The sequence below is a fragment of the Octodon degus genome, unplaced genomic scaffold (assembly GCF_000260255.1).
Source record: "Octodon degus isolate 3935 unplaced genomic scaffold, OctDeg1.0 scaffold00007, whole genome shotgun sequence".
Taxonomy (NCBI): Eukaryota; Metazoa; Chordata; class Mammalia; order Rodentia; family Octodontidae; genus Octodon; species Octodon degus.
The window spans coordinates 19,398,559-19,411,896 of record NW_004524583.1 but is presented as its reverse complement, the minus strand read 5'-3'; the positions used below and the strand labels follow the sequence as shown (position 1 = coordinate 19,411,896).

The 13,338-nt window shown below is 40.7% G+C and overlaps 1 protein-coding gene across 3 annotated transcripts in view; it reads right to left on the bottom strand.

The window, feature by feature from the left end:
- Positions 1-7,782: 7,782 nt before the first annotated feature.
- The window catches only part of Ppp2r5e (protein phosphatase 2 regulatory subunit B'epsilon), a 180,729-nt gene continuing 175,173 nt past the window's right edge, over positions 7,783-13,338 (bottom strand). For all 3 annotated transcript variants that reach the window (XM_004624797.3, XM_004624798.3, XM_023702979.1), the window contains one exon: positions 7,783-12,455. In XM_004624797.3, coding sequence (XP_004624854.1) covers positions 12,356-12,455 — 100 coding nt within the window. In that variant the 3' untranslated portion in view covers positions 7,783-12,355. The remainder of the gene's footprint in view (positions 12,456-13,338) is intronic.

Genomic DNA, 13,338 nt, shown 5'->3' with positions numbered 1-13,338 from the left:
AAGAGCATATATGCAAAGGGGAAAACAGTGTTTCCACACAAGAGCATATATGCAAAGGGGAAAACAATGTTTCCACACAAGAGCATATATGCAAATATTTGCAGTAGCTTTATTCATAACAACCAAAAGGGGGACCCAGATGCCCTCACACTGACAAACAGACCCAGAAACAACGGAGCACTACTCAGCAATGAAGAAATCGACTCTTGCTTCACATAACACAGCCTTCAGCACACTTTTTTGAGTGCACTAAACCAGCTCCATTTGTTGCTCCACAAGCATGACACTCTGGGAAGGCAAAACTAGGGAGAGAAAAATGGACTGGAGGGCCCTGTGCCTGGAGTGGGCAGAGGGGGTCCTTATGGGAGGGGCATGGGAAGTTGGGGGCGGGGCAGACTCTCCCATTGGAACTGGGAGACACCAGATTCCAGGTATCATCTGTCAGAAGGACAGGATGTGGAGTATGCATTAGTGAACTGTACCATTTGTAAATTTGAAAATCTTAAACAGGATGTGGAGGGAAAGACTGTGACAAACACCCGCATTACAAACGAACCACATAAGCACCCTGGTGGGACAGGGAGGAAGTGGCTGGCCTCCGTTGTTGCAAGAAAACAATGCCTTTTTTTTTTTTTTTTAATTTATGTATTTGGTACAGGGTCTCACTGCGCTGTTCAGACTCATAGTGATCCTCCTGTTTTCAGCTTCCCCTGTGCTGGGATTACCGTCAAGCGCCACCATACCCGGACTCAGTGTGCCCGGGGCTGGGGCCAGCCCAGCAGGTGGTGCCAGGGATTGAATTCCGGTTCCTGCACTTGCCAAAGCAGGTGCTTACTCTGCTGAGCCATCTCACTGGCCTTAACAGTGGTTTAAACAAAGACTGAACTAGGGACTTAAAGAACTATACAGAAACACTGTGCTTCAGATGTTTATTTCTTGCAGAGGTCCTGGTTAAGAATTTTGAAATTATTTATATACTAAAATTAAACAAATAAATTATAGTTTATATTATCAGATTTTTTTTTCACTATGGGAGAAAGGAATTACCAAAGAAGAAAAAGCAGCTAGAATAAACTCCATGGTGCCACATTTAGAGCTGGAGGTATCAGGTGCATTGATGCTTTTAAAAATATATGCATGTAAACATAACAGACATGCATATGCATGAGCTAGGATCCAGACTCGAGTATCTTGGATGTGTCTATCAGGAGGGGCTAGAAGCAGCATCAGTGAACATGAACATTGAAATCTGGCTCTCTAAATACCAATCACTAATAAATCAGGATTCACTGGAGAACTGCTTACCCCTGGGGTTCTAGGCAGAGAAAATACAAGAGAAGCCAGAAGCAATTTGTAGCATCACCAGGAAAGTTAAGAAAAAAAGAATAGTAAAGGGATGTGGGCATATCAAAAGGTCATAGGGGCCAACCTAAAAGAACTCCCAACAACCAAAAGTGGAACTGTGTGTGTGTGTGTGTGTATAGTAAAGGGATGTGGGCATATCAAAAGGTCATAGGGGCCAACCTAAAAGAACTCCCAACAACCAAAAGTGGAACTGTGTGTGTGTGTGTGTGTGTGTGTGTGTGTGTGTGTGTGTGTGTCTGGTGCTGAGGATCAACCCCAGCGCTAGCCAAGCTGTCCATCAAAAAGCAACTGCTCAGCCTCAAAGCTGGAAGGAACTTAGGGTAGCAAAATAATGACAGTGCTAGAAATGATAACCCCCTTAGGGTTGGGAGCGTAGCTCAGCGGCTTGGTATCTGCCTGGCAACCTCAAGGTCTTGAGTTCAATTCCTGCTTCCAAAAAACTTAAAAAATTTAGATGATAACTCTCTAAATAAAAATCCCACAAGTGCACATAAATATAAATATGCCACTGAATGAGGAAGAAACTTTTTCTTACAGGGAAATTTTGATCAATAACTTCATTAAAAATGAAAGAGACAAGAAACTAGTAGATAAAACTGTAAGCAGAAAATGGATTTCTGCATAGCCTTAAAATATTTTTCCCAAAGTACCTAATAATTATAAAAGGAAAAATAATATTTCAGAGTGAAAAGGTCTTATACAGAGAACTTTACCAAATGATGTTAGTGTCACCAGGAACACAGAACATATATTCCCTGATATTATGCACCAAGATGCTTACTATCTCTGAAATATCCTTCCTAATAATGTGCAGATAAAAGAAAATGTCAGAGAAGCCCAGTTTGAGGGCTTTCCTAAAAAACGACTGGCCAGAAAAGTTTAAAAGTATCAATCAAGAAAGAGAAAACTCAAAACTGTCACAGACTGGAAGAGACTCAGGAGACGTAACAATGAAATATAATGTGTAGTCTGGGTTTTGGCAGAGAAAAGGGACAGGGAAAAGCCTGATAAAAACAAGTCAGTTTTGTCTATTTGTTAATAGCATGGTGTCTCAGATAACTGCACAAAGAACAATGTCCTAGGCTTGCAGAACCTGTCAACATTGAGGGGAAGCTGGTAAGGGAACCCCAGGAATTTAACTGGAAAGCACTAAAAGGCACATCCTGCAAGAAAGTCAATTTTTAGGAGGAAAAGGACAATATTGGTTATATTTTCCATTTCTATGGGTTTTGGTTAGGGGTCAACACTATGTGAAGCAAAATGATTAAACTCTTTCTGGTCTGAAGAATGAGGATAGAGTTCAGACAACCACAGCCCCTGGAAGGGAAGCAAGGGGAACCCAGGGAAAACGACAGCCAGAAAGGAAGAACCCAGATCTCACCCAACCCGGCCCACATCTGGCAAAGCTCTGACCCCCGCATGCCTGGAACAAAGCCCAGTGAAGGGTGAAAGAGGTGAACGAGACTGGAGCTGCTGCTCAGGAGTCTGCACTCCGAGTCCTTCCAAGTTAATGGTTAAAACAAGATTGTCAATGCTCTTCCAAGGGCTGCGTAGGACCCACAGCTCCCATACTGCAACATTCAAGATAGAAAAGACAAAACCCCAAATTACTCGACATCTGCAGAACCAGGAAAATGGGACAAATTCGCAGGGAAAATACTATCATAAAAGACATAGTTCCTGAGATAACCCAGATGTCGAAAACATCTGTAAACAGAACGTTATGAATTGTCATGATGGTCAGTGATATTCTGAAAAGCATACTAAGGGACGCAGACACTGGCGATCTAAACAAAGAAACTAAAAACAAACCAAGTGGAGTTCATATTAAAAATATTACAGTATCTAAAAGAAAACAATCATGATATGGACTTAAGAGAAAATAGAGATGGCAGAAAAGCCAGTGAACTCAACCACAGAACAATGAAAGCTATCCAACTGGAAGAACCTTTCTCTAAAAAGATATTTTTTAAATGAACACTGTCCCCACAAAGATGACAAGAATAAAATCGTGTTTGCAGAGATGCAAAGGAATCAGAGCCCCCATACACTGCAGGCAGGAATGTGAATCCAGTGTAGCTGCTGTGGAAAAGCCTGACACTTCCTGAGGAAGCCAAAAGGCAACTCTACTCTTTCCAATACAGAGAGAATTAAAAACAGGTATTCAAACAAAACGAATGCTCACGGCAGCACTATTCACAGTCGCCACAAGGTGGAAATGATGAACCTACTGACTGGTGAATGAATACACGAATCCGCTTCTACCACACAATGGAGTGCTGTTCAGCAACAAGTATAAGGAAGTTTTGATTCATAATAAGAGAAAGTACTTCAAAAAAATCATGTCAAGTGTTTGAAAAAGCCGACATGGGAGGTCACATAGTGTATGACTCCACTTCAATGTTGAGAAGAGATTAAATCCATCAAGACAGAAAGCAGATTAGTGGTTGCTGGGAGCGAAGTGGAGAACCGTGGACTCCTGTGTCAAGGGCATAATTTCCTTTGGAGAGATACCTGTATTTTAGAACTAAAGAAAAATGATGGTTGCAAACTACTGTGAATGCCACTGAATCACAGAATTTTAAATGGTCATTTCTGTTATATGAGCTTTACCTATTGGGGAAGATGGTAGTGGGGACTGATCCTAGGGCCAGTGATAGGCTCAGCTCCACCCCAATTTATTTTTCAAAGCAAGGGTTTCTTAAATTGCCCAGGTGAAACTTGTGATTCTCCTGCCTAAACCTCCCACAATACTGGGATTACAGGTGTGTACCACCATACCCAGCTCTACTTAAAAAACATGAACAATGTCTCTGTGATTTATCATACAACACCAAAACATTAATACACATAATTAGGGCTGCGATGTAGCTTAGTCATAGAGCTTGTGTGCAGTCTTAGGTTCAACCCCTAGCACTAAAGAGAAACAAAGTGTTATGAAAGAAGAGGACAGAAAGGATGGGGGCCAGGAGTTGTGTTTGAAGAAATAACCAGGAACTTTCCAAATCTGGTAAACATTCATGAAGAAATTTAAGAACCTTAGTAATTCATTCTCTCTCTCTCTCTCTCTCTCTCTCTCTCTCTCTCTCTCTCTCTCTCAAAAATAAGTTAAAAACCAATTATATTTTTATGTAACAGCAAATAATTGAAAAATAAAATGAAAAAGCAATCCCATTAACTTAGTGATACATACACTAAACAAAACATACACAAGACCTCTCTAGTGAAGAACATTCACTAGAATGTTCATGAAATTTAAGAACCTTAGTAATTCATTCTCTCTCTCTCTCTCTCTCTCTCTCTCTCTCTCTCTCTCTCTCTCTCAAATCTAAATTCCTAACAAATTATACAGGACTTAACCCAGAAATTCAATGTAGTTCATCATCATGAAGAAGAAAAATCACATTATTTCAATGTATGCAGAAAAAGCATTTTTTAAATGTAGATAAAAATTATAAATTGATATTCATGATAAAATTCTCAAACAACTAAGAGAGAACTTCCTCAGTGCAAAACACATACACACACACACACATGCAAACCTCACCATATTGAACACTTTCTAATATTTTGAATAGAGCAGAGAATCCACTTCTACCACTTCCAGTCAATATTACACTGACACCTTCACCATTATTTAAAAATAAAAATAAAAATAGACATATAGAGATCAAAAATAAGGAGGCAGGGCTGGTGAGATGGCTCAGTGGTCTAAAGCACCTACTTAGAAACAAGCTTAGCAAAGCACAGGGACCACAGCTCAATCCCCCAGCACCACATGCCAGCCCGCCCCGCCCCCTGGTGGGCTGAGCTGGCCACACACACACACACACAAAAATTAATTAAAATAAATTTTTTTAAAAAGTCAAATATTATTAAAAAAATAAGGAGGCAAAACTCTATTTATAGATACCATGATTGTTTACATAAAAAGTCCAAGAAATCTACAAAAGTAACTTGAGAAAGGCTTAAAAATAAGTTAAAAACCAATTATATTTTTATGTAACAGCAAATAATTGAAAAATAAAATTAAAAAGCAATCCCATTAACTTAGTAATACATACACTAAACAAAACATACACAAGACCTCTCTAGTAAAAAACCACAAAATATGACTGAGAGCAGAAAGAGCTAAAGATAGGTACAGTATGCTCATGGACTACGTCTCAGTCTGTCTTACGCTGCCAGACAGGAGGTAATTTGTAAAGAACATTCCTCATGGTCCCACAAGGACCTCCAGCACCACATCTGGGGAGGGCCTCTTTGCTGTATCATCCCATGACAGGAGGATGGAGGAGGGGCAGGAAAGAGAAAGGGTGAAACTCACCTTTGCGTGAGATGCCACCACCACCACCACAGCAAGGCCTCATGGCCTGATCACCTCCCACAGGCCCCGCCCAACCCTACTGGAACGACATCTCTACCACATGCTTTGTGGGAGACAAACGCAAACTCTAGCAGGTCCTCAATATTACCCAAATATCGATTTCTTCTCAAGTTAGAGGCCATGTAATGCAATTGTAATTCCACCAGCATTACTAGCATGCTGCTTCTAAATTTTATGTAGAAACGCAAAGGACCTAGGATTTTGAGAGTACTCGTGAAAAGAAATACAGAAGTGAAGGACAAAGGCAATTTGATTCAAGATTACTATAAAGCTATGGTGATCCTAACAATTCGGTTTGGGGGAAATAATCAACAATCAACCACTGGAGTGGCATGAAGAACCCTCTTTTAGATCCAAAATTTTATACTGGCTTTTTGACAAAAGCACCTAAAGAATTCTCTGGGTAGACTTTTAACAACTACTGTCACAATAAATGGACAAGTGTATGTGGGAAAAGTATATATAGAGTTCTATTCTACAACATACATACAAGGAAAAAGTCCAAAGCAAATAATAGACCTAAAAACAAAAGCTAAAATAAGGTAACTTTGAAGAAATGGGAAACAGGGAAGAAGAAAAATATTTTTTAGGACATACCTAACATAAAAGAAACAAAGCAGCCTGCTCAAGAATGTGTATTATATAATGAAATCAGAAAAAAAAAATTAAGTTCCCTTAGATATATCATATTTTAGTCATAGTTAAAAACTTTAATGTAAATTAATCTAATATATGCTGCCCCTGGATAAATACTTAATATAAAAATTCAAAAATCTTGAAAACAGAAAATGGATTATCACTTGTAATGCTTCCACTTTGGTAATTTTTTTATTTTTTTTTTCTGGTCCAGTACCAGGGATCAAACTCAGAACCTTGTGCTTGCCAGGGAGGCCCTTTAACTGCTGAGCTATATCCCTGGCCCTTGGTAAATCTTTTTTGTTTTTTGTATTTTAGGAAAGGGTCTACAAAGTGCTCAGGGTCTCGCTACTAGATCAGACTCCTAGAGATCCACCTGTTTACAGCTTCCCAAGTGCTGGGATTATAGGCATGCGCTAACATGCCCGAGTCTCAATTGCCGTCTCAACACACCCCAGGCATGGGGCTGGCATGGTAGGTTCAGGGATTAAATACCTGGCCCCTGCACCTGCTTGTAGGCACTTTAATCCACTGAGCCAGATTAACAGTGGCCGGCCCCGGTAAATCTTTATATATGGACAGGAGACAGCATTACAAAGGATTAGGCATGCCACCGACATTGTCAGTTAAATCTTTGTTACGTATTTTTTCTTCTAACTTGCCAAGACATTGATCTTTAGGTGTTATGTTTTGAAACATAAACTTCATCAAGCATTGAGCTTTGCCCTCTTCCACCCAGATTCACTGAATTTGAAGTAAGTGTTTAACTCCACAGGGTTTTAGGTAAAGCAGTAGATCACAGCTAAGTCAGATGGCAAACCTGGCCCATGGTGACCCCAAGATCTGCCAACTGTTTCCACAGTGAGGTCTGAGCTGGTTTGGTGACCACTCAGCCAACAGAGTACCAGGAAGTGATGGTGGCATCTGAGGCCACGCCTTGAATCACTGGCAGTTTCCACTGCCTGCCTTTTGACAATCCTACTGCCATCCTGTGAAGAAGCCCAAGAAGGCAGGCCTGTGAGGAGGCAGTGGGGGCCTGCTGACCTTTAAGCTAATGGCAGGCTTTAACTAGTCAGCCATTTGTGAGAAGTGTTGGTGTTGGGAGTGTATTCTCCTGTCCCTCTGGAGAGAGCCCTGGGGACACTGGAGGATCCAAGACAACACATTCTTGTCAGTTCCTTCCCAACCTATAGAGTGGTGAATAAACAACTGTTGGAAGCCCCTCATTTTTGGAGTAGCCTGTTACACAGCAGTAGACGCTGGGCCACTCTTATGTATCTCCCCAAAATGGCAGCGTGAACACGCCAGCCCCTTTGACCCAAGGCTCAGTTAACCAAATCTATTTTTTGTATGACCCAAAAGGCCACAGAGGTCACAAAAACAACAAACAAAGAAAACTCTTCACTGCTGCTTTATTTCGATGCACCCACAGTACAGAACCTCTCCAAGAGCTATGAAAGGGGAAGGTTACATTTCTTTTGGGGAGCACCTCCATTTTTGTTTCTGTTACCACTTTAGAGAAAGTAAATCATTTCCAAGGAAGAACATTTTAAATTCCAAGTGTCTAAGACTCAGCTTGTACTTTGTTGTGTTGAAAAAGAAGTAGCACATTTTAGCCAGAGCTGGAAGATTCTTTTGTAGCATTCTCACTTTGACGTAGAACAGAAGGTCTTCACTGTCTGGCTGAACCAGTCTATAATTTTCATATGCAACTTTTCATATCAAAAATGTTTCATTTTTACCTCTACCCACAAACAGATGCTGTTTAAAAAAAGAAAAATAACAGGCACACACACTCACGGCTAAGTTTAAAATCAGTCAAGAACCACAGCATTACTAACATGGAAAATGAACTTTTGCTGCCCTCTCCTGCTAAAACAATGAAATACTAAAATACCAAAAGATTTATGAAGCTGTAGCAAAGTCCTCAAACCTAAAGCAGTGGATAAGTCATTCTCATTATACTTCAGTCAAAAATCAGACAACAACCAGAAGATGTATTGGTAGTATTTATATTTGAAATCTCCCCACTGATACATGAGGTTTGGATTACAACTTATTTACAGTAAGTGATTTAAAAAAAAAAAAGTAAAGAGGGAGGGAGGGGCTGAAGGAAGTAGAAGATAAAGAGGGAGAAAAGAAAGAGAAGAGGAAGGAGATGGGAGGGAGGGACACGGGAAGGGAAGAAAAGGGAATCTATATTCATAGACAATGTTCATTTCCAAGAGCTACTGCTGCTGCTGTCGTGCGTGGGCGGCAGCACAGGCTAACATTCCACTACGTCAAAGTTTGTTCAACTTTCTCTTGAAATGTGCAACCCTTCTTTTCAAATTTCAAAATTAAATATAGAGAAATATAAAAATGCATTGCCAATAGGCCTATTACAAAACATCCTTTGTGGCTCATTCTTTAATCCACGCAAGAGAAGCAGCCAAGCCAGAATACAAAAATAAAAATATTCATGTGCAAATAAAACATCACCGATCATGTCTGGTGCCACCTTGTTTTGGTTACAGGTGACTGTCACTCGGGGGTAACATTGGTAAGAGCATTAAAAGAGAGAATCTCTTCACTTCCTGGACTAGGTCAGTGCATCCAATGAATGGGAAGAACAGAAACAGAAAGTGGGAAGAAGAAAAACAAACCCCGGAGCACTTAAAAATCCCAGTAGCATCCTATCGTCCACACGTCCCTTACCCACCCCACCCCCATCCCCACAAAAAAATAAAAAAGCTTTTAAAGCTCTAAATATACTTTTTCTTCTTTCCATAGTGACTGAGCCTAGGGCTATACATTTCAGTACAGCAGGTACACTTATGGGCAGTTCCCAGCCCTCACCTGGACCGCCCCCCGCGTGGAAGGAAGGATAGAGGAACTTAAACCCTTCCACGGAGGCAAATGCGCCCAAGAAGAAGGAGCACGACCCTGCTTGTGAGTATCCGGTGGGGCTGAGGGTCTCATTTCTTTCTTACCTTTTTTAAAATTTTATTTTATAAAAATTCAGATGTGAGGGAGAACAAAAAAATCGAAAAGGACCAAAAGTAAACAGTGAAGGCGAACAACTGGGGACACTTGCAGGATGAGAAAACGGAATGCATGCGCGACGCCAAGGGGACGGGGTCACGTCGCTCGCTCGCTTGCCCACGCGCTGCTGAGCCGCAGGCCTCAGCACCATTCTAACCAGAGGGCTGAATTTCTGCTGTGTGTCAATGACACTCTTAGTCCCATCCCTGAAACCAATATGGTAGGGATAAGGTTGGAGCAGTCTTCACTAACTACAATATTTGCTATTTTAAAAATATATTTATATATAGTTCTGGAAACTATGAGACAAACAAAATATAACACGAAGATGCATTTGTCACAATGAACTCAGGTCGCGGGCGACAGAATTGCAGGAAGGGACAGAGAGAGGGCTGCTGCAAATGCAGCCATTACATCCTTAAATATGTCACATAGTGCAACAGTCAGATTGCCTCAGCTACTTCGCATCACCGCACACAACATGACAAATGTCACATTGTCACTTTGAGTTAAAAAAGAAAAGACAGTGTTTCTTCTCAGAAGTTGCCCTAGGAATTTTAGACAGAGAGCTCTAATTGCTTCTTTAAATGCCTAAAATTTAGCTTTATTCTCCTCCGTTTGGAACAGCAAACACACAAAGCTGACATCAGGATACCTGCAGCGTCTCTACCTGCGCTGAGGAAAGGGAAGGCGCACGGAAGGGGCTCCGGCCTTTCTCATCCCAAATGACCGCATTTCATTTGAGTGGGCAGAGGCTCTCCGTAAGCCTGTGATTTCCACGTCTTCTTTCTCATGGCAAATAATAGTTTGCACCATCAAAAATAAATGTAGCCAAAATGAAGGGCTAACATCAAGTGGGCCGAAGGGTACCTGTTACAAATTTAGTTTTTTAACAAGATCAGTATTTGAATCCACACTTTTGCTCTTGCACTTTGAAAAGCAAGATGCTTCTTTTCGGCAGCCTTTGCACATGTAACAATGAATTCTTTTTTAAAAAAAGCCTAATTCCATTAAACCACGTTGTGTCTGGTGTTGCATATGATTTTACTGCTATTTCTTAGGAATTAACAAAGCTAGGTTTTGTTTTTGTTTTCATTTCTTACAAAATTATCTAGAGAACAATATCCATAATTGGCTGACTTTTATGTACACACTGTGACCTGATTGGTAATCTGGAAACACGTCTTAGGGGAGAAAGGTCAGCAGCTTTTTTTTCTTCCTTCTTGGAAACAATAAGACTGCAAACTCTACTTTATATTTAAATGGAAGGAAGAAAAATATACAAGCCCATATTTATACTGTATTTCTAGTTAAGAGTAACAAGAGCTCCTAGGTTCGCGTTTGCTACTATCACAGCTCAACAGAGGGACAGAGAATCGGCTCTAGACCATGAATACTGCTGGAGGTGACAGCTGAGAATGATCAGCTCATGGCTGCTATCCTGTAACAAGCAAAAGCGTCCTGGAACTCAACCCCAAAGTACAAATCTTTCGGTACATACAGCGCAACCACAGCAGGTGAGCACGTAGTGTACACATGTTCTAGCCGCAATTTACCTACCCAAGATGTAAGATTTCCTCTTTTACTACAAAGCAGAGAGCCAATAAAATCTACCTATAATATAGCCCTAGATTTTAACTTTCTCTTAAACAATTTGGTCACAATGCACCTTTGATACAAAAGCATTTTTAAACTTTATTATTAATACTCAGGACATTAGGAATTTCCAGATGTTTTTCAGTAGCATTTGTAGAACCACTTTTGGTAACAAATACAGTAGTTAGGAATACGCATCCCATTCAGAATGCATCGTGTGTATCCTGAATCCTTTCTGGCTTAAAACAGGGCTGGTGCTGTGATGAGATACAGAATGAGAATCTACAAAAAACACTGCATCATGTTTGTGTTTCCCAGAGGCTTCGCCCTCTTTTGCTGAAATACTTTATAAATACGTATTAAAAAGTAAGGCAACAAATCCAAACAGGCCAAGCTGCTTGCTCAAGCTCTTTTCCCAATTAGATTCCCAATCCTGGATCAATTTCATGGTTGTACTATTTAGTGTTTGTCTTTCTGATGTCTTATGGTCCAAAGGAGGTTGTCCTGACATTCCTAACATATCTTCCGTGTATATTTTCAATGATGGATGCAACTAATACTGGTCAGGTACTGAAGCTGGTGACGTCCCAGTGCCTGTTTGCAAAGGATTCAAGACAGTGATCTGGATTCACCATAAACTGATGAGTGAAGCCAAAATTCCCTTTCCTACTATGTTTATCACCTCTTCTCTTTTAACTCCTAACCTCAGAACTACAGGAGAACCAGGGCTGCCTGGTTACTGGAAAGGTATTCACTCCAGTAGACAAAACTTGCATCAGGGGCCGTTAGAATCCATGGCCCTTTCAACATGGACATTCAACCCAGGAAGATGTGCAAAAGGAAAAGATGTCAAATTACAGTCAAGTTATCCAGAGGAAGAAGTTACACAAACTCATAAGGAAATGACAGTCTTTTTGTTTTTTCCTTCCTTTCCTATAAATACATTTAACAGCTTAGCAGAAAGACAAGCTAAATTTAAGACTGTTCACATTTGAAAATTGTATCATACTCTCTGCTAGTGATAAATAAGAACTCCTGATAATGGAATTTTAACATAGCAATTTCATCAACAGATCTTTGAAGACTGCTTTTCTGGTTGTTTTTTAAGAGGGTTAGAACAATGATTATGTTTGCAAAGTTCTGAGAAGTCCATCTACTGTCCAAACTTTGGATTGAAGTCCTTATTTTTTTTTCTTTTACTTAGAGACAGGGTATATACAGTGCTGTTGTAATAATGAAACAAATGTGAAATCTACTGTAAAGTTGCACAATACAGAAAACTGTTGCTCCATCTTCTACTACATAAATGTGACTCCACAGGTTAGTAATGGCGCCATCATATTTCTGTTAGGTTGGAATTATCCCATCACGTCTAAGGCCTCTCTTTAACTCCAAATCCTCCAATTTTTTCCACAATTCTTCACGCTCTTTTTCTTTTTTCTTCTCACTGAGGAAGAAATAGAACACAATGTCAGCAGCAGTGATGGCTAAGAGACGAGCTAGCGGTAACTGCCTGTCACACCACTTTCTTCACGTGCTGTTCAGAGTCTGAAAAGGTTGGCACTAAGCATGCGGCTTTGTCTATTTGGCTTTTCTCTCTCCAGAGTTTTCTTTTCTTACACAGACATAAAAGTCATACCAGTGAACAGAGTAGGAGAAAACACTATTCTAAGATATCAAATTAATGTCCCTTTATATTTAACACAGAAAATTAACTTCAAAATTATCGAGAAACAAAAAGGGAGATGACTTTTATGCACCAACTACTATAAAACTAAAAGCACTTAGTGATTTGTATCTGGGCCTAGCCAGAACCTAACTTTAACCATCTTCACATACACTCTCAGAAGGGATGTTGGAAATAACACTGACAGCTGGCTTGGTGGCGCACGTCTGTAACCCCAGCACTCGCGGCTGAGGCAGAAGGATCGTTGTGTGTTTGATGGCAGTCTGGGCATAGTGGGTTCAGGGCTAGCCTGCACTACATAGTGAAGACCCTGTCTCAAAAAGCCCAGGAAGGAAGGAAGGAAGGAAGGAAGGAAGGAAGGAAGGAAGGATGGATGGATGGATGGATGGATGGATGGATGGATGGGCGGGCGGACAAGTGAGCAAGCTAGCTGACAGAGAGAATGAAAAAGATCAAGAAAATACATCCACCTCTCCTTTAGCCAAATCTATTTTTCCTACACCATGGAAAGAGAAGTCTTCTAGGGCCGGGGAGATGGCTCAGTGGAATAAGCACTTCCCTGGCAAACGCAAGGCTCTCAGTTCAATCCCCGGCTCCGCCAGAGAGAGAGAGAGAGAGAGAGAGAGAGAGAGAGAGAGAGAGA